The sequence below is a fragment of the Mustelus asterias genome, chromosome 17 (genome assembly GCF_964213995.1).
Source record: "Mustelus asterias chromosome 17, sMusAst1.hap1.1, whole genome shotgun sequence".
NCBI classification, from domain to species: Eukaryota; Metazoa; Chordata; class Chondrichthyes; order Carcharhiniformes; family Triakidae; genus Mustelus; species Mustelus asterias.
The window spans coordinates 6,483,945-6,510,262 of NC_135817.1; the positions used below are offsets into that span (position 1 = coordinate 6,483,945).

The 26,318-nt window shown below is 40.9% G+C and overlaps 1 protein-coding gene across 2 annotated transcripts in view; it reads left to right on the forward strand.

Moving 5' to 3' along the window:
* The first annotated feature begins 348 nt into the window (after nucleotides 1-348).
* Nucleotides 349-26,318, forward strand: part of LOC144506121 (succinate--CoA ligase [ADP-forming] subunit beta, mitochondrial-like) — a 72,201-nt gene continuing 46,231 nt past the window's right edge. For both annotated transcript variants that reach the window (XR_013499857.1, XM_078231946.1), the window contains exons 1-4: nucleotides 349-441; nucleotides 2,411-2,594; nucleotides 21,041-21,140; nucleotides 25,347-25,509. Coding sequence is in view for 1 of the 2 variants with exons in the window: in XM_078231946.1 (XP_078088072.1) it covers nucleotides 355-441; nucleotides 2,411-2,594; nucleotides 21,041-21,140; nucleotides 25,347-25,509 (534 nt within the window). In the remaining variant the exon portion in view is untranslated. The remainder of the gene's footprint in view (nucleotides 442-2,410; nucleotides 2,595-21,040; nucleotides 21,141-25,346; nucleotides 25,510-26,318) is intronic.

Genomic DNA, 26,318 nt, shown 5'->3' on the forward strand with positions numbered 1-26,318 from the left:
CATGTCTTTCAGACAGTGGGAGGAAACCCACGCAGACACAGGGAGAACATGCAAACTCCACACAGACAGTGACCCAAGCCAGGAATCGAACACGGGTCCCTGGCGCTGTGAGGCAGCAGTGTTTACCACTGTGTTACATTTTTGGGTTGGGATGCTAAAGAGCTCAATCCTAAATTGACAGAAAATACTCAGTATCTGTTGAGCATTTTGTGCCTTTATTTCAGATTAAATCTCGCCTCATCCGCCGCTTCTAACTGGTTAAGCTGCAGCCTCGAGCCCGATTGCGCGCTCATTGAAGCAAGCCGGCGCCTGCGCGTTCTTGAAAAGTCGCCGGGAGGGTAGGCGGACGGACGGATGATGGCGTTGGGTTGCCGGTTGTTGGCGGCTTTGAGCGGCTGTGGTGTTTGTCACAGCCGGGTTGTCAGCCGCGACGGAGCTAGGGTGAGTGACGGGTCGGGAAGTAAAGATGGATTAAAGTAGGGTTTGGTCATGGGGGGTAAGTTTGCTTGCCGCTGTGGTGTGTTGGGCCCGGCGTGAGAGTGGTGGGGGGCGTGAGAGCGGTGCCGGGGTTTAAATCCGAGCTCGCGATCAGTGCGAAAGTGGTGCACGTGAGAGCTGTTGGTTCCACACCCGGCCTGGGGAGGCTGATGGAATCCACCTCCTCTGATGGGCGAATTGGTGCAAGGCGAATGTCCAAATGTCACTGTAACCTTCGGGCTCTATTTATGCTACATGCAAGCTAATGTTCACCTTGTATTCTCGCTTGCATTACCACCCAATCTGGCTCAGCGCTCCAACTCCGATTTCTCCTTAAATAAAAGCAAAATATTGCACATGCTGGAGTTCTGACATAGTGAAATATAGAACTGAAGAAGCATCATATTGGATTTGAAACGTTAACTCTTGTTTATCTCTTCACACATGCTGCTAGACTTGAGGTTTTCCAGCACATTCTGTTTTTTTGTGGATTTCTACTGAGACCATTTTACAGCATCCCTAAATCTGTTTGTAACATTTCAGATGTTGCACTTGGGTATATGCAGTCATAGTAATTCTCAGTCTTTTTTTTAGCTAGTCTGCTGTAAACAAATGCTAGTGGTTTTAAGTAGCGCAGGAACATAAACATCAGCATTAACTGGGCCAAATGGCCTGTTTTGTGTTGTATATCCTATAGAAGATGTCATGACTAAGCTTTTGTCCACCTGCCCTAATGTCTCCTCCTTTGGCTTGGTACCTTTTTCGTCAGATTACACACCTAAGTAACAACAGTACTGCATTAAAGGTGATTTATAAAAACAATGCTGATTTCCCCACATTGTATGTTTTTAGCTCGAGTTGTTTACAGTTTTTAAACAACAGGAACATTTTATGAAGAAATTGCAGTAAACAGTTACACTGTACCTAATAATTGTTTGTTCCTGTGTGGTTTTTATTGGAATTAGTTATTAATACAGGTTAAATTGATAACTTCTGGTTATTATTGCTATTACCTAGTTTTAATTAGAAAGCAAATATATTTTCCCTCCAGCAATTAATCATACACTGTATACTTGCAATAACATATTGCATTGCAGAAAAAAAAATCCCTTTCCAGATATGAACAATATACTGTGAATGCTGGAAATCACGAATTAAAGCCGAAAATAATGGAAATACTCAGCAGGTCTGGCAGCATCGGTAGAGGAAAAACCATTGATGACCTCGTTTTTGCTGTCAGTGCTGAACTAAGGCTGCTAAACTCTTAAGAAAACTGCAGCTACAATGATATAGCAATCTCTGGCATAGCTTCCCTATTCCCCATGACAGTTTTTTTTGTTGGTCTCTCAAATGTTTTTGTTACATTATAAAGTTGAAATTATCCCAGTGGGGTGTTTTGTTTTCCTTCTGGTTGGATATAATGTAATGATTCCAGTGTCTTCCAGGGTTCCTTTACACTGCAAGAAAAAATAGCTGTAGCAGTTGGTCAGTTTTTTCCAGGTTCTATGATGTACTGAGCATCAATTAATTTTGAGTCCATTCAGCTTTCTGAAAAGTATGATTGGGAATCTATCGGAGAGTTAATGTAAAAAAGACTTGAGTTAACTTTCCTCCTTTAACTTTGAATGGCATTCATTCCAAAAGAGAGAATCCATCAAATCATTTGCAAGTAATTGATACCTTGAAAGAACAAAGGCTAAGTATGTTAAACTGATGTTTTTGTGATGTATGTGGTTTTTATTTAGGTTAGACTGCTGAGGGTGACCTTCAAAGTCCCTGAAGCTGTAGGCTATCCTCACCAATGGAGCATTGATCCATGTTGCGTTCTGAAACTTTCATTTAAATTTTTAGTTTAAAACCAATACAATGAAATGCAATTTATGAAAAGGATTTGAATTCGCCTATCAAATGATTTTGTTTTGAATTTTTTTAGGTGTTTGGTGTATCTTCTGAATTGCTTTCAATCCATGGTTTGCAGCACATTCAGCAGCAGCAGAGGAACCTTTCTTTGCATGAGTATATAAGTATTGGATTACTGAAAGATGCAGGCATTTCTGTTCCTAAGGGAAAAGCTGTTTCTACACCAGAAGAAGCATATTCTGCTGCCAAAGCAATTGGTATGATGACAGCTACAATTAATTTGAAATTGCCTGGTAATTTTAGATTGAGGTAAATGTGAACCTGTTAATGAAGTCTGACAACTACAAGGATAATATTGTTGTGGAGAATGAATAATTTTGACAGGACAGTACTTTAGCATTATTGTACCAGTGTATAACAGCAGATGTGTAAATTTGAAAACAGAAAACATTGGTGATAATTAGCCGATCTATTTGTAAAAGGAAATTCAAGTTAATGTTTTGGGGTGAACGCTTAAGAACAGAAAACTAATTTTCTGGATGTTATCTTTCAAATGAGATGTTAAACCGAAGCCTTGTCTGCTTCCTCGGCTGGATGTACAAGACCTTGTGGTACTACACGAGGAGCAAGGGAAGCCTGCAACACTCTTAGCAACATTTGTCTCAACAATTAATTATCTGGTCAATGATCTCATTTGTGGGAACTTGCTGTCCACAAATTGGCTGCCATTTTTCCCTCCATTACAACAGTGATTACACTCGATTGGTTATGAAATGTTTTGTGATAACCTGAGGCTATGAAATGTGTTGTATTTAATGCAAATACAACACAAATGCAACTCAACTGTATATTTCGAACATTTTAATGGGTTATTTCAGATTTCTGACACTAGGCAGTTTTGTTTGTGCATTGACATTGTACTGGGTTTGTTATGACGTTGAATTCTTGTAATTTTGTAAATAGCAACTTTTGAAGTCAACATTATTTTAAAAATTCAAAGTAGGAATTTTCAGGGCACTTCACATAATTCTCCACCTTGGTATAATTTCTTGCATCATTTGAAAGCTACAAAATCTATTTGTATTAAAATTCCCCCCCTGCTTATAGCTACATCTACCAACTGATTAACTATGGGACTTGCATTGTGTGAGGTCCCAGGCTCTTCACAGGTGACTGGTCGCTTGCTTTACCAAGTGTCATGGCTGCCCTGGATGTGTCTCATACCTTGCTGGTCTCTGCCTTTTGAGCCATTGTCCTACTAATCCATTAGGATGATCAGCCTCTTCTGCCATTTCCAGTCTTCATGCACTTAGAAGGGGTGATATACCCACATCACACCAGGCAAAGCTGATGGGCTCCTCATTTAGTACTGAGAGAAGATCCTGGGGAATGGCTGCTGTTGTGCGCAACCAGCTATTTGGGTCAGAAGTGAAAGCTGGACAGTTGTGGGATGCTAATTTCCCCTACCCATATCCCTTTTGATAAAGGTATGCGACTTGGTAGAGGATTCAGGGTGCTTGGCGTCACAAGCATCTCCCATATATATTAATAACCTGAAGTTATATTTGATATTTTTTGCAAGCTATGTTTAAATACTTCCTGCTATTCACACTAAAGGCATAATGTGTCATGTTAATGTCGTAATATGTTTTTTTTTAATGTTGCTAATTAAATTCTCCTGGTTTGGGAGACCCTTTTTTTTGTGCAGCTTTTGACCGAGAAATTGTGAGGATACTCCATTTGGGAAATAATTCTTTAAATTAGTTTTGCTTCTCAGGTGCATGCTTACAAGCATTGTGCCTTTTCAGCTCATATAAGAGTGAACTATTTGCTGGGGTCCTGAGATATTGTTTAGTAAAACTGAAATCCGAAGAAGCTGTTGAAAGGCTGTAAATAAAAGTTGGCAAGGTTAATGGCTAATTGACACAACACTTCAGTCATGCATCAATGTTCCTGGGTCTGATTTCACTTGCACTCCACTCTTGTTACACTATTGCAGTGTATCAGCTGCAGGACTATGAAGAAAATACGATTTGGTTTCATAATTGTTTTGGAGGTCTTTTTACATTTTTTGGAAATTGGAGGAAAATGGTAGCTGCAACTTTCAGGGGTTGAAAACTTTAGCACTTGTGAAATTTCTCCACATAATATCAAATGTATGTGTTTAAAAACAGGGAGGACTGATCTGTGATGGCTATGTCGTTGAGAAAGCTAAGCTAGCAGCTTTCAGGTTGCTTGGAATGATTTATATTTGCTCTGTGAGATTCTGAGCTTAGTTTTTTTTGGCATGATTTTACAAAGGACTAAACTTAAATGAAAATGGAGATTGGACTGGAAAGCAGCAATTATCACATTTGTTTTGGGGAGTTGACATGTTTTGCAGGGATCCTTTTCCCTCTATTACTTCACTACACCTTGCTTATTCTTATGTGAACAAAAGTGGATTTATTTTTAGTGAGCTCTGTGGAAAACTCTTGAAATATTGAGTGTTAAAACAAGTACCCTAAGTACATAAAATAGTCACCTATTCTGTGTATGCATCTGTTGAGTTACTGTTTTGGTTTAGAATTGAACACTTTTTTTTTGCTGCATGGCATTAGCAATATGGTAACTGCCTCATTTGGTAGAACATTCGCCTCTGGGTCATATTGTTGGAAGGGACTCGGATGAGATGTTAAACAAAGGATGTTATAACATCCCAGTGCACTATTTTGAAGATGATCAGGGAGTTCTCCCCACGGTCCTGACTAATATTGATTACTTGACCAACATCACGGAAAATAGATGATCTGAACTTTCTAAGATTGACCTTGGTGCACACAAATTGATGCTGAACATGGTACGTAACAAAAGTGACCGCTCAAAAATATTTATTTAGTTGTAAAGCACTTTGGGATGTCTTGAGGTAATGAAAGGCATTCTTTTAATGTTGTTTATTTTTCATAATTTGAACTAGGTTGCTAAACTTAGATTATCTGTTGTGCCTGTATTGTGAACAGCTCAGATTTGAATGCATATGTTTTGAAAGGACAAATTTCTCACCATTTAGAAACCTGTATAGCGTGCAAGAAACAATACTTTTCACTGTATACTAATACATGTGACAAGTCAAATCCTATTCTTCCTTACAAAAGAAAACTCTTGTGCCTTATTCAGTCACCTCAAACATTGAGTCCAACTGCAGGCATTGATTTCAAAGGCTAGAATTATATTAGTGCCATGGAAGATTGCCCCGAGTGAAGCCTGTTGTTTGGAATCTGAAGATTGCCTTTTGTGACTGCGATACATTATCAGCTGTGTTTACTGGCTGAGCTATTTTAAGCAATGCAGAAATTCCTTGTTCAGACTTGAACTCCAGATCATATCACTTTCAAGGGCTCCAATGCTAATTTTCAAATCCTCTCTGGCCACAGGGGAGGTGCCAGAGGACTGGAGGACAATTAATGTGGTATCATTATTCCAGAAGGGAAGTAGGGAAAAACCAGGCAATTACAGGCCTGTGAATCTAACATTAGTAGGGAAATTATTGGAAAAGATTCTGAGGGACAGAATTGATTTCAGCTTGGAGAGGTGAGGATTAATCATGGCTTTGTCAGGGGGAGATCAGGTTTGACAAATTTAATTGAATTTTTTGAGGAAGTGACCAGGTGTGTTGATGAGGGCAGTGCAGTTGATGTAGTCTACATGGACTTCAGACTACAAGGTCCTGCATGGGAGAGCGATCAAGGTAAGAGGCCATTGTATCCAGGGCAATTTGGCAAATTAGATCCAAAATTGGTTTAGTGACAGGAGGCAGAGAACAATGTTCAAAGGTTATTTTTGTGACTGGAAAACTGTTCAATGGTGTACTTGCATGCTTACACTTGGAGGGGCTCCAGTTGCATGGGAGATGACATTTGTACACCTTTTGAGAGTTGCTGTCTAAATGGAAGTTGTGAAGAAGACATCAAATGAAGGATTGGACTTTTTCTTCTGCCTTTGGATAATCAGAATGTGAGAACTGGAAGATAGTTTGTGTTTTGAGGTGATGGTTACCTCCATTTTATTATAGATCTGAATATTAAAACCAGAAAAAATAGTTAAACGAATAGGAGATCAGTTAACCAGCAAAAAATAATGGTAAAAATAAGTTATGAAAAGAATACGGAGAGTATCCATCATTGCAAAGAATCAAGAATGATGCAAGAATATGATTTGAACAAGAACAGTGTCTATACCAAAGATCAAAGAAGGCTATAGCTTTGTTGTGCTTTAAGAAAGGGAACAACTAAGTATCCTTAATAGCCCATCATGCAGAGGTACATGGAACAAGCAGTAGAGGAAGATTAAGGAAGTACTTATAGACAATGGGTTGGATTTTCCAGCGGTCACCCAAAGGCTGGAAATTCCCGTCTGAGGCCAACAGACCTTTGCATGGTCCGCCCCTGCCCGCTATGATTCCCATGGCGGGTGGCGTGGGAAAATTCCACCCAATCTGTCATAAGGGTGACTTAATGTTCCTTTGTTTGCAACTGTTAAATCTTTCTATAGGGGAAGAATTCCTTGGGAATCCAAATGAGGAAAGTAGGGTTTAAGTAGAAGTAAGTGCCAAAGCAATCCCAAAATTAGTTAACAAATGCATTCTGCCCATAAAGTTCAATCACTGATCCTTTTTAGGAGCAAAGAGATTTCTTTGCTTTAAGTTTTTCCGTGGTATGCATTCATTATCTTTACTTTGGAGAAGGGTTTTTCAATAGAGTTGGACAATATTTTTTGAAATGGTTGAGGTACGTGTTCTAAGCAAATTAAGGGTCAGGGAGAGAGCTAAATCATAAAATGGTTTCCTCATGAGAGAAGTGAAGGTTTCTATTGCAAATTATCATCTCCAGAAGAATGTGAGATCTCAATTAACTGCTCTGGAAATTGAAAATAGCATGCCAAATTAGTTGCAACTTGAAGCACGTGGCAAATAGAGTTCAATGTCACTAAATGTGAAGCAGTATATTTTAATTAGAAACAAAATGTATATATATATTGTGGGTTGTGGGAGTGAATTGATCTGGAAGAGCAGATGGATTTGGGACTGGTTCACAAAATATTAAATTCTGCCCTGCAAATAGATAAAACCGTTAAAAAGGGGCTTCTTTGCCATGGACAAATCTGGATTTATGTAAAATGATAGTAAGATCACAGCAGTTTAGGGATCAAAATAATAAGAATTTGAAATTGGGTCTGTCCTCTTTAGGATTAGGAGATTACAGATGCTTTGGATGCAGTTAGACTCTGAAATCAAAAAGTTTTTAATCAGGCCACAGATTTGGATTAATTCGTACTCTCAAAATGATTCCTCAGCAGTTTATGTATTTGTCGGGGAAAAGCACTTGAGGTTATGAAATTTGTCAGCAACCTGGAACTCATCTTCCCTTGATATTTCAATGTTGCAAAGGTACCATTGGCACCAAATTGTCTTTTGCCCGAAACATCTTTCAGAATGCATAATTGAGTACAACATTGCAGAGCCAGAACTAAGGTCCCGATTCTCCCATCCCAACGCGCACGTTTTTTGGCACATCGGGTTGGGAGATGCGTGTGTTGGCCATTTCGTGGGATTCGCGCATGTGTTCCTGACGCATGTGCGCCGCCCACAGCTGGAGAGCAGGCGCAGTTGGGACCGCGCTGGAAACCGTCAGGAAGACCAGATAAGTCATTTTAATCTGTTAATCTATTTTGAATTCTCCATGCCCAATAGGATCTCCCACCCTGCCAGGAGTATTTCACTCTGGCGGGGTTTAGAGTAGCTCCCCACGTTTGGGGAACTGGCGGTAGACCCCACTAGAGTGAAGGGGGGAGCAATTGGGGCTCCCCAGGTGGTCGGTGGGTGGTGCCCCTTGGGCATGGGTACCATGGCAGTGCCAGCCCATGCCCATTGGGCAGTGCCAAGGTGAGGCTTGGGGGTGGTTGGGGGGGGGAGGGGTCCCGCTGCCATTCTGCAGGGGGATCCCGCTGCCATTCTGCAGGGGGATCAGTCGGGGCTGGGGGGGCGGGGTGGGGGGGTGGTCTGCAGATTGGGACGTTCCGGGACGGGGATCGGGCCTGGCCCGGGAATGGTCGTGGGAAGAATGTAGGAACAGCACTGCTGGGGTCCTGGGCTGGTCAATCAGCTGGCCAGCAAACGGGAGGCTGACAGATCGAGGCCACTGCGCATGCGCAGAGACCTGGAACTGTCAGACTCTGGCGTGAATAGGCCACCCCCTCCCCTCCCCTCCCCCCCAAGCTTTTAATATTCATGATTGTGATCTCTGCAGTGCACAGAGTGTGGGAGATTCGAGTCTGAACTCCCACTGAAAAACTGTCATGATTTACACCAGTTTTTCTGCCAATTCAGCACTTAGAATTTTGTTGGGAGAATTGGGCCCTAAATGTGCATCAAATGAATAACATCTTCAATATCAAATTTTGTGTGTTTTTTTTAGGAAATAGGTTTTGTGTCAACATTTTGGAACAGGAGGATAGAGAAATTCTGGAAAGATTATCACAGCAGTGGCTTGGGCAAGGTCAGCATTTGTTGCTCCCTCCAACTGCCCTTGAAATGAGTGTCTTGCCACATGATTTCAGAGGATAGTTAAGAGTCAATCCCAGATTCACAGGGGATTGATGTCCCCTGTCAGTCTCATTGAAGACACTTTTCTTTACTTATTGTTAGAAATTTAGGTTGAAGACATTAGTCTTTGGGACTAAGAAAAACTTAGCTCTTTTAAGGTCCAGAAACAAACTGTCAGCCGATCATCTAAATTTAGTAGCATGTTTTGAGAGCCTCTGTTTAGAGAAGGACTAGGCTGAAAGGTTTATTTTGTTCTATGCCAATAAGATTTTTGATGATCAAACTTACTCTAACTTGTTGGATAATCCATATAGGAAAGTCTGGAACTTGGAGAGTATATCTCTGGATAGTGTAGGTCAGGCTCAATTGACCAGTTGGCCTTTACTTGCTTGCCTGATTTCTATTTGTATCTTTTCCTCTGTGTATAGGCCATTGGTTTGGTTACTTGCAACCTCTCTCAATTTGATATCAACACATATTGTGAACATTGGCCTGAGCTCTAATCACTGAAGCACTCTGCTGGTCACCCGCATTTTAAAGTATTTCAGCATCTGTATGTGGTTAATGTGTGCACTCAACCAAAGAACTCATCTTATTGTCCACCCATTAAAATTCTCCACGAAGAATGGAAATTTGTCAGGTTTGACATCCTAACCATTAAAGTATACTGATTCCTTTATTTCAAATTTTTATGGTTTCTTAATTATTTGCTTTATGAAAATTGGTACAATCTTATCCATTCTGATGTTTTCTAAATTTTATGTCTTTGGTAGTGCGTGTACTGTATTAAACCTTAAACCCCTGGCTCTGCTGGTTTTCTATTGCAGTTATTCCCAAACTTCATGGACCCCTGGAGGTCATTTAGAGATTTCTTTTGAGTGGAACCTGTTGCTGTGATGGTACAGGTTAGGTTTGCAGCATTTGAAGCTATTTTGATTTCCTGAAACTGGGCTATAGTCATGGTCCCAGTTACTAGCAGTGACCCAATGACACAAATGTTGCATCTCAGGCAGCCCATCAGTAATCTTCCAGCACAGACTAGTAAACAGAAGTGGAGGATTAAAAAACCCTGTAAAAATTCAGCAGTTGTGCCGTGAGTAGTCAGGCAGAGGAGGATAGCATGTGAAACAGTGCAGTGTCCCCAACATGAACCACCAAACCTAATTCCACTCTATGCAAAATGAGAAGGTGTGGTCTTGAAATATTTAATAGGTATGTTGTTGAACCACTTAAGATGATCTTTCAACTTAAGGGTGGATAACTTTTTTTGTATCAATGTTCACCAAAATAGACCATACTGGCAACATTTCATTCAAGCTCCTTTAACAGAATTTCACACTCAAATGAAAAGTTTAAAGTTTATTTATTAATCACACGTAGGCTTACATTAACACTGCAATGAAGTTACTGCAAGAAGTTTATGATATAATTTAGAAGAATCAACTCCATGATTACAAATTCATTTGAAAAACGGTCCCTCAAACAAAGTTCAAGAACCTCTATTCTATTGATAGTACATCGGAAGATCATCATCTTGTCTCCGTTATTAAAACCCTGCTGCAATTTTCAGTTCCAGTTTAAGTCTCTAATTTTGCCCAGCATTAACTGATGCCTCTCATCAGAAGACATGGTAAATCATGATGTAAACCAATTCATTTGAAAAAGTAATCTAATGGCTGGGATTTTCTGTTTCTATAACTAGCCAGTGCATGCCAATTAAAATGATTGAAGAAAACCACGAGTGGGGGAGCAAACAAGCAGAAAATCTTAATCCTTGTGTCACAAGGAGCTAGTATCAAAATTTCATCTCAAGATTGCATTGAAGCAATTTAGTACTTCAATCTAAAACATCTCTTGATGTTTTGGCTGAATCCTCATGAGTTAGAACCTACAAAACCTGACACCGGACTGAACCATAATATTCTAAATGGATGTCAGTTCCCTGTGGAATAAAATTTCAAATATTTCAATTTTTCTAAAAGCACCATCTTCTAAAATGGATTTTATATTGTATTACACTTGTGCAGAACTATAATATCTTAATCACTATTGTGAGTTGGCTCTTGATCTATATTAATTACCTGGACTTTGTTGAAAGGACAGAATTTTATAATTTGTGGATTACACAAAATTTAGATGTATTGTGAATTGTGCGAAGGTAATGTTAAACTTCAGAAAGACATCGGCTGGTGGAATGGATGGACAAGTGGCAGATAGCATTCAATGTGAAGAAGTATGAAGTGGTTCATGTTGGTACGGAGAATGAAGGGAGGCAATATAAAATAGAGTTGAATTGTAAAGAGGGTACAGAAGCAGAGGCCTGGGAGCATATGTGCAAAGGCCATGGAGATGGCGAGCAGATTGAGAGCGAAGTTAAAGCAAAAAACATCCTGAGTTAAACAAATGGGGGCATAGAGTACAGAAACAAGGAAGTTACAATTAACACTGGTTCAGCCTCAGCTGGAGTATTGTGCCCAGTTCTGGGCACCACACTTTAGGAAGAATGTGAAGGCATTAGAGAGGGTAGAGAAACTATTAATGACAATGGTTTTAGGGATGAGGTACTTCAGTTACATAGATGAATTGGAGAAGCTGTGCCTGTTCTCTTTGGTGATTAGAAGACTGCAAGGAGATTTAAAGTCATGATGGGTCTGGACAGAGAGGCTGTTCTTATTGACAGAGGATGGAGGACCAGAAGACAGGTGGTTGGCAAAAGAAGCACTGGTGATGTGAGAGAAAAACCTTTTATGCAATAAAGTGTTTAGGATCTGGAATGCACTACCTGAATGTGGTGGAGGCAGATTCGGTACTGGCTTTCAAAGGAGGATTAGATTATTATGTCAAGAGAAAATATCTGCAGGTCTCTGGGGGAAAAGATGAAGGGTGGCATTATGTGAATAATTCTTGCACGGAGCTAGCACAGACATGACAGACTGAATCCAAAAGAGAAAATGCTGGAAAATCTCAGGTCTGGCCGCATCTGTAGGGAGAGAAAAGAGCTCCTGTTTAGAGTCCAGATGACCCTTTCAGTTTCAGATTCCAGCATCTGCAATAATTTGCTTTTATTTTATGACAGACTGAATGGTGTCCTGTCACCATTCTATTATTCCCATAGGGCCAATGAAGATATCCCAGTTTGCTGTTTTTGAAGAATCAGAATGACACAGCCACTCTATTCTTTCCCCATAACCCTGTAAATTATTTCCCTTCAAGTATTTACCAATTCTCCCTTGAATATTGCTTGGAATCTGTTTCCATCACCTTTTCAGACTTTAAAGAAAGTTAATTTCTCTTCTGGTACTTCTAACAAACACCAAATCTGTCTCATCTGTTACTAACTCTTCTGCCTTTGGAAATAGTTTCTCCTTATTTGCTATGTTAAATCTAGTCATGAATTTGAACATCCTTTGTCAAATCTCCTCTTAACCAGTAGAAACCCAACTTCTCCAGTCTTGTCACTGAACTAAAGTTCTTCATCTGAGGTCATTCTAGTAAACCTCTTCTGCATTCTCTTCAAAGCCTTGACATCCTCCCAAAATGTGGTGTCCAAATTAAACACACTGCTCCATCTGAGGTCTGAGCAGTTTTTTAAAATATAAAGGCTAAGCATTTCTTTCTTCCTTTTATACCCAATCCTGTCAGGTTTCTGTACGACTCCAGACACCCGTTTGGACAATGGCTGAACAAGCCAGTGAATTGTATCAAAAGCACACAAAAAGCCAGGTAACAGATTTGGACTTGGCAAAAATACACCCAACCTAGTTGACCCTGTAAACCTTACTCGGTTGTGGTGACTTGTCAAAATTGGAAGAGCTGACCCATGGACTAGTCAAATGATAGCCTAATATCATTCTCTCAGAGCTGCCATATCTTTCTGCCAATATTTCAGACTCCTCCATCACCATCTCTGGATGTGTTCTGTCCCACAAGCAGGACAGGTCAACCAGAGGTGGCTGCATCTGGTATACAGCCAAGTGGGGGTGCTAAGGGTTCTAAACTTTGATTCTGGACCCTATTGAGTTAAACATGGACAAATGAGCAGCATATTTAACCTTGCCCTCAGTCTTTCATTGACGCAAAAAGGACAAAGTCCAATCACTGCTTCAACAGTCTACTCTTGATCATCCGTCAAGAAATGAAAGCTGTCAGTGAGTGCTATTAGCTGGTACTAATTAATAGTCAATCCCAGTGATGAGTGTGTCAGCCTTTACATCAACGCAACATCTGACTATGTGGCACTAAGGAGTGTCGGCAAAATTGATATCAGTGGGAGTTGGGAAGGGAGTTGGCTAGATTATACCTGACAAAGGAAGATGATACTGCTTGTTGGAAGCTAATCATCTCAGCCTCGGAACATTGCTGGGGTTCCTGGGGGGAGGGGGGGGGGGAGGAGGAGGAGCAGTGTTCTAGGACCAACTATTGCCAACTACTTCATCAAAGACCTCCATTCCATCTAATGATCAGAAATTGTGATATTTGCTGATGATTGAACAGTGTTCAGCCCCTTTCGCAATTCCTATGGTAATGAAGCAGTTTGTGCCCACATGCAGAAGACCTGGACAACATTCATTTGTGCCATGCAAACGTGAGAATCTAACCATTTTCCCTTGATGTTGAATAGCACTAACCTTGTTCAATACCCCACCATCAACAATCTGGGGTAAGCAATGACCAGAAATTTAACTGGACTTTTCAAATAAATGTCAACTGCAAGAGCAGGTCAGAGGTTGGGTAGTCTACACTGGGTGACACCTGCTGACTACCAAGAACCTCTCCAACATCCATAAAGCACAAGTCAGGAGTTTGATGGAATACTCTCCACTTACCTCTGAGCACAGCCCCAAAAACACTCAAGCTTGACACCGTCCATAGCAGCTCACTTGATTGATATCCCATACGACAACTGAAAAATGTACTCCGACCAATGCAATGTGTTTTCCAGTGAGTAAATTTCCAAGAGGTACTTAAATCAAAAAGGCTTCTTTAACAGCATGTCTCAAACTTTTGACTTCTACTGCCTAGGAACACCATCTGTTAAGTGACATGCTGACCTAAAATGAAATGTACTGCCTTCAGTCATCGCTGGATCAAAATCCTGGAATTTCCTACTTAACACTTGAAATAACTTCATTACCTGGTTAACTCCTGTTTCCATTTTTGAATTGGAGTATAATATTTGAAATTCTCCAGTCTTCTGGAAACACTCCCTTTATCTAAGGAAGATTGGATTGTGACTGGAGCCTTCACAATTTCCACCTGTATTTCCATCAGCTTAGGATGTGTCCCAACCCTGATCACCTAACTTTTTTATTTGCATCCCTTTAGGATCTTATCCTGTATTACTACCGTCTTCCCCTGTTAGCAGTATTCTCTTTAGTACAGACAGATATAAAGTACTCATTAAGTACTTCAGCCATGTCCTCTGCCTCCAAGAAAATTGCCTTTGGGGGTCTGTAATCAGTTCCACCCTTTTGATCATTCTTTTATTAGTGTTTATAAAAGACCTTTGCTATCCCTATTCTGTTAGCCACTAATCTAGACTGGTACTCTTTATTTGCCCCTCTAATTACTTTTTTTTTAGATCTTTTTCTATATTCAGCTTGGTTCTCCATTGTATTAATACCTTTGCAATTGCTTTAAACCTCATTTTCTATCTCATTTAATCTTTAGCCATCCAAGAATTTCAACTTTTGTGTGCCCTTCCTTTTGTCTTCGGGCAAATGTCGATTTTTACCAGAACCATCATCTCTTTGAAGGGCTCTGATTGTTGAATTGTAATAAACAAGGGAATTTAGCCCTGCCAGCCTGTTCTGCCATTTAGTGAGATCATGGCTGATCTGTGATGTAACGCCATATACTCACCTTTACTGCCTATCCCTTAACACCTTTAGTTAACAATCTATCGATCTCTTTTTGCAATTGATATGCTGTTTGCAAAAGAGGGTTCCAAACTTCTATCCTTTGTGTGCAGAATTGTTTCTAGCTTCACTCTGAAAAGGCTTGGCTCTCAACTTTTAGGTTATATGCCAAATGTCCCCTTGTCCTAGACACCCCAATCAATGGAAATATTTTCTGTTTCACCATTTGATTTTCTTTATTATCTCGTAAACTTTGATCAACAAGATCCAGAGAATACACCCTAATTTGTGCAATTTCTCCTTGTAATTTCACCCTTGGAATCCATGTATCATTTTGGTAGATCTACAGCACACTCCCATTTGAAGCCACTATAATTTTCCATTTGAAGCCAGTATAATTTTCCTAAGATGTGGTCTAACTTAAGTCTTTGTAAAACTGTAGTATATGGTTTTGTCCACCAACTTCTGAATCCAGTTCACCTGGGCCAGATTCTTTTTCAATTCACAGAAATTAATCTCTTTATTCATGTATTCTTGCACTTGTTTGTTATTTGTCCTTTTCCATAGCTATTCAGAACCTGATGAAGATCACTTCCCAAATGCTTTCCCACTGAAATATGCTCCACTTGCCCTCTTCACTCTAAGATTTTATTTCTTCAATTATTATCTTTCTTGAGCACTCCATTTCCTTCTCCCCTGCTACATCTCTTCCAGTCTCAAGCATACTCCCTAACTGCCTCTTCTTCCCACTTCATACTCATTCCCTCTCGGTCAGTTCATTTTTTCTTCCTTTCCTGTCAGTTTGTCACTCGCATTCTTCTTTCTCTCAATATTTCTGCCACTGAAGGTGGGCAGAGGTAATGTTTTTGCTAGTTTACAGACAACTCAAAACTAAAATAGATTACAGTGAAACTTGGTAGGACTCAAGAACTGATTGTATTTGGCAAAGATGTCAATTCAGATCTGGATCCTAGAATCTTTAAAAAGGATTGGTTAACATGGCACAAAAACAGAATGCTGGAAAAACTCAGCAGATCTGACAATATCTTTGGAGAGAGAATAGAGCCAACGTTTAGAATCTGGATGACCATTTGTCAGAGCCTTTATTTATTCTCTCTCCACAGATGCTGTCAGATCTGCTAAGTTTTTCCCAGCATTTTCTGTTTTTGTTTTAGGTTCCAGCTTCTGCAGTATTTTGCCTTTACCTTGGTTAACATTGGGACATGGGGAGAGTTGACTTTTATTGAAATATTGTGGCTTGCCACAGCACCTGTGGTGCAATTTGTCACAGTTGTCAAAATGTGAGCAGAGTTTTCAGAGTAGATTGGATTAGGATAAGCCTCATTTCTGTGAGATGGAAGCTTTTAATAAAAATATTTCTATTCTCAGCTTTGCAGTTATAGAGCATCCACTAGATGAGGAAAAGCCCCAAGGAAAAACTGTAATTGTGATAATGTGGGGTTAACACAATGTGGTGAAGGTATGCACTTAAAGGATTGCCCTTTTTACTTGTTTCTCTTCCGTAATTCTTATTGCATTTGTCATCCCCTTTTAACCCTTTGTTTCTTTTTACACTCTTTTGTTCTCATTTTCTCTCTCCTTCTGTGTGTATGTCATGGCCATATGACATTAAAAAATCATAAATTGCTTAAATCAAAGCTTACGTCTTTAAAATTAGACTTTGCTGGGCCAAAAGCGTGGCTGCTGCAGCTCACATGATTTACAAGTGGCTACAGTTCTGAAAACTTCCAACAGTAATTACAGCACAAAGCTTAACCGCATCCTTGTGGAATCTTGCACCTTTCGTTATGTGGGATGCATTACAATCAAGAAGGAAGCAGCAGATGGTCTGTCTCTCTAGCTTGGACTTGTAACAAAGAGAACCGTTGAAACTCATTACATTCTCTACTAAGGTGAACAGTGGAATTTGACCAGAGATGTAGAAATGGATAGTGAAACTGCCACATTAATGGGCAACACCACATGTCCGTCCTTATCTTTTTGGCCTTTTGAAATTTGTAATGATGCATTCCTGGACTCCCAGGGCAATCTGCTTCTGTTAACATCCAACCTGTCAACACCAAAGCCAGACTCGAGGCTGACAACAAAGCCTGCCTCAAGTCTAAACCTCCTAGAAGATTTCTGCCAACTCCTGTAGAGTAGTCCAGGTCTCCGTACATCATCCTCATCTTGCTGTGTTATCAACTTTGAAGGAATTCGGCAGCTCTTGCCTTCAGCTAGCTGAACCCACCTGAACTATCTGGACTCTGACATTCGCATGAATTAATATTCCTAGCTTTAGTTTTTCTTTGTTCTAAGTTATTCCGAGTTGTAAATCCCTGTTTTCCTACCCCTCCTTCTGAAATAACTCCTCAGAGGCCAATGTCCCTTCACCAGATTCCTTTTATTTACAAACTCTATTCCACTCCTAGAGTGCTTCTTGTAGACCGAATCCAGAGAGCCAGAAGACCTGACACTCGCCACTTTTATATTCAGGTGAGGTTCCCTGATCTCAGCAATTCATGTGCCTCATGGGTCTCTTATGACGTTTTAGCACTGGGTCCGGATCCCCCAACTCTGCATCCAACGTGGGAGGAATGTATCTATAAGGCACCTGTCTCTTGTGATGCGAGCACCAGAATTCTAGCTCGCCGCCTTAATCGGGTGACAGAAGAGTAGCCGCGGCTTCATCTGCAGTGTCCATTTCGGACTCGGAGATCCTAATTACGAGTGATGGAGAGGCAGAGCTGGTCTGGGAGGACATTCCTTGGTTCTCGGCCCACTGGGCATAGTTGGCTCCAGGACAAACTGTGATTTCAAGGTTCACACCTGGTCCAGATGATTTTTCAGGATAGCCTCACCCACACGTATTCTGTAGGATATAGGCCCCACTCTAGACACCGTTACAGGTAACTGTGCAGGACCATTTGCATAATTTTTTACTCAAACTTTTTCACCGGCATCCAATTGCCTTTCCTAGCTGCTATTGTCGTGGCCTTTGCGTTGAACTTCTTGTTGTTTTTTATTTGCCACAATGTCATTAGCTCATAAAAAAGCAACACATATTGGGCCCAGTCCTCCACAGCCCATGGGTCAAAAGAGTCCAGTTTCCCAAACAGAGTCACGTGCCTGAAAATGGCTTACCCCCAAGCAAAGCGAGCAAGTTCCTGGGGTCGTTCTTTTGCCTCCTCGCCACTGAAGTAATGGCTCAGAGGCCCATGTCCCTTCACCACCAATTTCCCTTTATTTACAAACTTTATCCCACCCCTAGAGTGCGTCTGGTACACAGTCAGAATTCAGAGAGCCAGCAACTCAGACTCTCTCATTTTTATATACAGGTGAGACTCCCTGATTGGGCAAGCAATAATGACCAATCTTTTTGGGCCAACCAAATAAACTAAATCAAATTAATGAGGGGACAAATTAAAAGGGCAGCTCCTAAAAGGAGGGGAACCGTTCGAAACAAAAGACAAAGTGGAAAGGAAACTTAAAATATCAAATCAAAATGTGATTAAAGGGGTCAATAATGCACCCTAGTCACTGCGGTGCACAGCGGGCATGGAAGGCTTTAACGGTGCCCTCGGACACTGCATGCTCCCTCTCCAGGGACACTCAGCCGCAAATATAGCCGCGGTACAGGGGCAGACAGTCGGGTTGGACGACCCCCTTGGTGTCTGCTGCCTGGACCTGTTTATGGCAAGCTTTGCTAGGAGCAGGTTCACGAGGAGGTTCTCCTTCCTTGCTCCCCTCCACACTGGGTGTCCGTAGATCAGGAGCATGGGACTGAAGTGCAAACAAACCATCAAGAAAAAGGTTTTTGAGGAAACTAAAAAGGGTGTGCAGTCTATGACATTGAACATAGACATAGTCCACAAACTCAACATTGTTGCAAAAAAGCAGGTCGCTCGGGAGTCCACGAACCAATTTAACCTTTTATTGTACGGAACTGCTGCATGCACCACCACCTTCCACCCCAGGTCCTTCAGATAGTGGGGGAGGATCCCTCCATAGAAGAACCTCCACTGGAGATCTCTGGCGCCGGGCAACAGGTGTCCAGGCGGCGGGCGAGGAAGCAATAGTGGAAGGTGTGCAGCAACAGCTTGTACAGAAAACGCCTCTGTGCAGTGACAAAGGGCACGAGGCGGCTCAAACTGTGGGGCATCTGATATGGGAGGGAGGGTCTAGACTTGGGGCCAATGTGAAATTCCGTCAGAGCAGGGGTACGGTTGGGCAGGATCCCACTGCATAGTTGCACCTCCTCGTCCAAGCACGACTGTTCTTCGGCCTTGGATGGCATTGGCCGGATGCACCCCCCCCCCCCCCCCCCCCCCGGTGCTCAGCGAGCTCGTGGGGTGTCATCCAGCCCACTCCTCCACCACCCAGCATGTCTGGCATCCACAGCCCCCCGAAGTTATATGGTTGGAGGAGCAGATTCCTGAGCAGCAGCTCTCAAACGATAGGCACTACTCCAGTTGGGGGAGAGCTACGGCGTGAGGCGACTATGTTCCAGACTTTGGGAAGGTCCTGGTTTTTAAAAAAAAGGGCAAAGCCTGCAAGGAATTCCGAAGACCCTCCAGATTTATATACAGGAGTTGCACATCATAATTCAGACTGTGTATCTGGTGAAAGAAATACGTCGCCAGGGCACATCATCGTGAAGGAGGCTCGATGTAAAGGTATCTCTGTAGGGTCTGAAGGTGGAAGGTTGCCACCTGGCTGTGAAGGCACGTCAGTGCCTGACCGCCCTCTCTAAGCAGGAGAGCAGGCAATAATGATCTCAATCAAGGAGTTCATACCCCCCAAGAGGCCAACCTCATGTGCCTTGTTGAAGTCATTACACCTTGTGTGCATTAGTTGCGATAAGGTTTGGATGTATGAATAAACAATACTTTTGGTTTAGTCCTAAGGAGGGTTTATTGCAAGTCACTCTAAAATTGTATTCTTCTGCACTGTAGGGTTTCTATGATGATTTCTATGAAACAGAGGGTTTGGAGAAACGCACCATAGTCTGTTTCAAAATTAAAACACCTTTGCTCACAGACTGCAAGAAAATTAAAGGAACTCGGTTTGCCTCTCTCAACTGTCGTAGTACCTTTCCTCCCACATTTCCTCTTTCTCTTTACTTTATTTTCTCCCCTGTCTGTCATTTCCTCTGTCTGTTCCTCTTTCTTTTTTTATCTATCTCAGTTCTTAACTTCTCTATTACATGTAATTATTGCAATTTATGACATTTTATTTTCCCTTTCTCTTTTTCACTTCTCTCTCATTCATCTATCCTTGTATTTTATTTATTCTTCTCATCCCTCTGATTTAATCGTTCTCTTCCATTCTCTTGTTCCATCTGCCTTGCAGTTACCACCAGTAGTAACCCTCTAACTCATAAGGCTGTGATCAAAGGGAAAAAGTTCTTGTTCTTTCTTCCTAATTGACTTCACGTGTGTTTACACTTGAATAATGAACTCTATAATTGCAAATTGCTTCACATTTTTAGGGGAAAGGACATTTGAAACCAGCCTGTCACTTTTTTCTTCTTCGGAGGGTTGAATATAATAGGGATAAGTACAAGGAAATGGTTTGTGAAATTGTTCTTGCCAAGGATGTCTCTTTCAATGTCTCATTAATATGAAATGCATAGATACAGACCAATTCCGCATTGCAACATTTTATTTTAGAAGAAAAAACATGAGTAATTGGGAGTTACTGTGAAGTTGCCATAATATTTACAGGAGAATATATTGACATGCCAGGATTATTGGTACGATTATGCCTGCCGCCAACCATATTCTTGTCTGGGAATCATTGCAGTTGGGTAGCTGTTGCTAGAGGCCATTTGGCTATCAAGGGCTCCATCTTTAGCAGATCATTAGAAAGCAGAGCCATGTTTTATGAAGAAAGTTTGGGAATGTGGGGTAGTGTTGGGACGGTATCTGGGTAACGTAGGCTTACAAAAAGAGGGACTAGATTGCCTAGCATCTTTGTAACTCCAGGCTGATGCTGTTCATGGACTGTACTGACTTGATTGTTTCACATACATGATTGTGCACGTGTTTGTGTCCAAGTGTTCCTTAAATTCTATTTGTGTGTCTGTATTTTTGTTTTAAAACTGTTAGGGAAGGTGTAGGGCAATGTTTTTTGCCCAGTCCTGACGTATGTGCAATGTATATTTTGACAGATGTTAGCACTCTGTACTGAACAGGTAAATATATTATAAATACTGGAAAACTATTTGAGGCCTACACTGTATAGCTTTTGTTCTGCCCTACAGGTTCAAAGGACCTTGTTGTAAAAGCACAAGTATTAGCTGGTGGCAGAGGAAAAGGGACATTTGAAGGTGGTCTGAAAGGAGGAGTCAGAATTGTTTATTCGTAAGTATTGTAAGGTAAAACACATTTTTTATTCTTAATGTTTTTATACAGAAGTTAGATACTTGTGACATCATCTGTGTTTCTTCTCACCATACATGACACAAAGCCTTAAACATTCGGGAAATGTTTGGACAAAATATTTAAACGTACATGATTGAAAACAATGAAAGCTGGTGCAAACCCATTTAAATAGCATTGGCTGTGTTTACCTTGAAAAGTGATGTATTTTAAAATGGGGTGCATTTCAAATCAAAAATGAGTGATTCACTGCATCATTATGATTTAGTCAGTTGGTATTGTTGAAAAAAAGAGACATGCTATTAAAGCATTGTGTCTTACACTTGTGTCTATTCTGATGAGTGTATCAAATTTCAAAAGGAACAACAATTTTTACTGCATGAGGAAAGGTTGATTGGCAATTGGACTCTGGTCAAGGCTTTGACATCGAGAATCAATGTGCCAAGGAACAGTTATCCACCAAGTTTTTGTTTAAATTCATGAAAGACAAATTGACTCGGGTTGAGGCAATGACATGGAAATGCACCAGTGAACTGTTGCCCCCCATGCTTTTATTTAATTGAAAAAGGTACAATGCCTGGGTGTATAGCGTAGGATTTTAATGATGTGACCGATCGGCACTTGCCATTTTGAGAGTCAGTATGTAACAAGCAACTGCTGACTCTTGAACTCCAACTGCTATTTAACGCCCACATGAGCGTTTATTGGCAGTGGGTAAGATATCCATCTGCCCTTGGAGGGAAGTTACACATACCAATCAGATTAGCTGGCAGCTCTTAAATCTGGCCTTGCACAGTGCTGCAGGGGCCAGAACAGATATTGCAGCACTGTGCCTGGAACAAGGATCCCATGGGCAGGAAGGTAGGGGTTGCCCCAGGCAGTCGGGGTGGGGGAGGCTGTCACAATGTTGGGGGATAGACCAGGTGGGGAGGGGTCCTGGAGCTCCAGTGTTCTGGGGGCGGGGGGGAAGGGTGCCCAAATGCTGAGGGTGCATTCAGTGATGTGCTCTTCCTGCTTGAGGTGAGGAAAAGTTTTACTATTGCCTTCCCACCCTACTCAGTCCTGCCAGTCTAGAAATTGAGGCTGGGTGGGAAAAAGCCATTAAGTGGCCACTTAAGAGCCTTAATACGTGAAAAGGTGGAATTCCTGCCTGAAGCCCTGCCCCATGCAAGCGTGACATTGTGTCTTGCTTTGGGTGGGCAAGTTCTTGATGGTAATCTCATCCATTCAATCCCCCCGTCTCGGAACTTGCCGTAGGAGAAGTGTAAAATTCTGCCCATTCTCTCTGCTTGCAGAGGACCAGACTCTGGAATATATGTAGCTTCTATTAAGCGAAAGTAAAGCCACATTGCGAGCCCCGATTGATAATTTCAAATTGGTTGCTCATGTAATTCTTAGTGAGCATACTCAACCAGCCTGTGCTTGCACAACTCAGAACATCGTGTCCAACACTAGATGTGATTCCTCAATTGGAGTGTATTTACTGAACAATCCAGAGTATGTTAAGAAATACATCAACAACCAATTTAAGATCCTGTTGGGCTCCCGATGTGGCTAGTTTACGCCTGCTAGAAGCTACACACATTCATATAGAGGGACCTATCATCAAACAGAGAGAATATGTGCAAGAATGGTCCCTTTTTTTACTTCAGCAAAAACCTGGACAACGGTTCCTGGTGCATTGGTCAAGGTGTTGCCATTCGCATGATTTGGACATGCATGACAGATTCAGTATAATGTGGATAAATGTGAGGTTATCCACTTTGATAGCAATAATAGGAAGATCGATTATTACTTGAATGGGTGTAAATTGAGAGAGGTGGATACTCAATGAGAACTTGGAGTCCTCATGCATCAGTCACAGAAAGTAAGCTTGTAGGTACAGCAGGCAGTAAAGAAGGCAAATGGTATGTTGGCCTCCATAGCGAGAGGATTTGATTATAGGGATAGGGATGTTTTGCTGCAATTGTATAGGGCTTTGGTGAGGCCACACCTGGAGTATTGTATGCAGCTTTGGTGTCCTTATCTGAGGAAGGATGTCCTTGCTATAGAGGGAGTACAGCGAAGGTTTACCAGGCTGATTCCTGGGATGGCAGATCTGTCATGTGAGGAGAGACTAAGTCTGTTAGGATTATATTCACTGGAGTTTAGAAGAGTGAGAGGGGATCTCATAGAAACTTATAAAATTCTGACAGGGTAGATTCAGAAAGATGGTTCCCAATGGTGGGGAAGCCTAGAACTAGGGGTCATAGTTTGAGGATAAGGGGTAAATCTTTTAGAACTGAGGTGAGGAGAAATTTCTTCACCCAGAGGGTGGTAAATGTGTGGAATTCACTACCAGAGAACGTAGCTGAGGCCAAAACATTGTCTGATTTCAAGAAGAAATTGGATATAGCTCTTGGGGCTAAAGGAATCAAGGAATATGGGGGAAGGGGGGATCAGGATATTGAATTTGATCAAGATGAATGGGCGCAGGCTCGAATGGCCTACCCCTGTTTCTCATTTCTATGTTTCTTTGAAAGAGTCCAATTGCCAGCCAACCTGCAATCTTTACTCATGCAGTATATGTTGTTCCCTTTGAAATTTGGTATTCTTGTGTCTGTCCTGATGACTATAAAACAAAGTTTCAACAGCATGTCTTTTTTTTTTCAACAATAATTAAGATTTGACAGATCTAGTGTAACTAGGATTTGTGAAATTATATTCAAAATCACCCCATACTTGTATGTAATAGAAAAGTTCAGAGCTGAGATTGATAAAAAGAAAGAGGACAAACGAGGAGAAATAAAATGTATTTCTGTGAAATTTTATTGGTCTTTCTTTCATCACTCAGTGTTGTTCTATCTCTGTCAATATCTTTCTCCAGTTTACCACTTTTAACTCTATCGTCATTCCCTCAGTTTTTCCAGTTTTAATTTTGTCTTTGCACTATTTGTGTCCCTCTCAATCATTAACATAATCATCATTATGAACTAAGTGGTCTCCCTTGCTGATTTTTTCATATCTGCTCCATTTCATTTCTCGTTACTCTGTCTTGCAAGACTTTCCCCTTTGTTGGGCATCTTGCATATTGGGTCAGAAGGGAATCTGTAAAAGCTCCTCCATCATCTCCTCCTGTTTCAATCTGCTGTCAGTTTATTTGGAGATAGTTGAAATCCCCTATGATCATCACTGTGACTTGGCATTTTTACTCATTTCATAGATTGTCCTTCATACTTTATTTCTCTACTTATTTTCCACTGTTTGATTTGTAACATAACCCTTCTGAATCTTTATCTCAATCCATATACATTCTATGTTTCATTCTTTGTTCATGAATTCAGTGCAGCTACAAATTAATGTGCATCCAAAATGTATGTATGTATGTATGCTCATAGCGGCGCAGTAAGTTTGTCCCCAATAGAGAGTGATTGGTGGGCATTGGTTTATTAATTGCAACTTTGAGGATCCATAGTGATCTGTTTTATATGATTATGAAACAAACCAACATAGATTATTTCAATATTAACGCCCATACCATGGGTGCACTGTTTAAAATCCAGCCCCACCATGTGGGTGCCTGATGCCATCTATACTGAAGCAGGTTGTGAACTATGTGTTCAGTCTTGATGAGGTAAAACATTTCATTAAAATATTTTAATTAGACACCAACAGTGTAGTTGCATGTGAACCAGGAGGATCATAGCTCATGTCCTGAAGCAAATGTTTAGCTGATCATGACCTCTTCCTGTCATGCTTGGCTAGCTAACCCCAATTTGGTCATCCTGAGTCATATGCCCTGTGACCTCTTCCTCCATCCTGATTGCTAATCTAAACTGCCCCCTTCACACACATCACATGATCTTTCCCAATTGCCAGCAGCCTTCTGTAACAGGCTGCCAGTTTGTAAACAGAGTAAGGAAATTATCAGGAAGGCCAACCATTAAATTTGGCAGGACACCTACTTCTCTGGGATTTGGAGGTTTTCCTTTCCCTCCTCACCACCCTAGATCAAATATCAAACCCTTTGTTTCAAGTGTGTAAGGGAAAAAAAATCATTGCTCTAAGTACTGTATCTTAAAGTAACTTTAAAAAAACTTTTATCCCATTCATATCGAGTGGTTCTGAATGTGCCTCATTCATATTGTGAGCTTTTTCTGCATATTTGTAATAAAAAGCAAGTTGTTTGTCGACTTATCTCATTTACAGTCCAGAGGAAGCCCGGGATATCTCTTCGAAAATGATTGGAAAGAAGTTATTTACCAGACAGACAGGTGAGAAAGGAAGGATATGCAATCAAGTGTTTATCTGTGAGCGAAGGTACCCCAGAAAAGAGTATTACTTTGCAATAACACTGGAAAGAACATTTCAGGTTAGTAAGCAGAGGCGATTGATGTTTAAAATTTAGCTATTTTAATTCTTGCTGTAATGCATGGTTCATTCTTATGTGAAGTTGTTTAAAACAAAAATGAATTTCATCTTTTATGATATTCTTAAGATCTCATGGATCGTGGCCCTAAAATATGAGACTTGCTAGGAATATGTTGAATTCAGATTTAGGTTCAAAATTTTTTGTCATCTTGTGTGTTGAGTGTGAAATTTTACAAAACAATTTTTGTCTTTGTTGTAGTGGTGGCTATTTATACTCTACCACATCACAGAAATGTTGAAAGAATATTCTCACGCAGTTTATTGATATGTGGAATGCTTTATGACAAGTGCCTATTGAGCCAGAGACCACAACATCATTAAAAAGGGGATTCTATCTATACTTGAGAATGAGAACATATATTAAATGACAAAGAAGTTGGTTAGATTGAAGGTTCCAGTTGATGCACCAGCACAAACACAATGGACCAAATGTTCTGTAACTTCACCACTTGGATTAATTTACACATATTCATGAAATATTTATTTGACCCAAATGGTTCAGTAGATGCATTATTATGTACTTCCATTTATGCAGTATTTAATTTCAGTCTTTAAAATAAAAAAAATGAAATGAGGAACTGACAAGGGATCGATCAGTTTCTGGTGTGCTCGGGTTCTTTTTATGTTTTGGATCTCTGTGAGTACGCGTGATTAGTAACCATGTCCACATTGACGCCAAACAAACTCCGGATTGCATTTACTGCTTGCTCTCTCTTTGTTCCACTCCTCCTATGGTAAGGTTGAAATCAG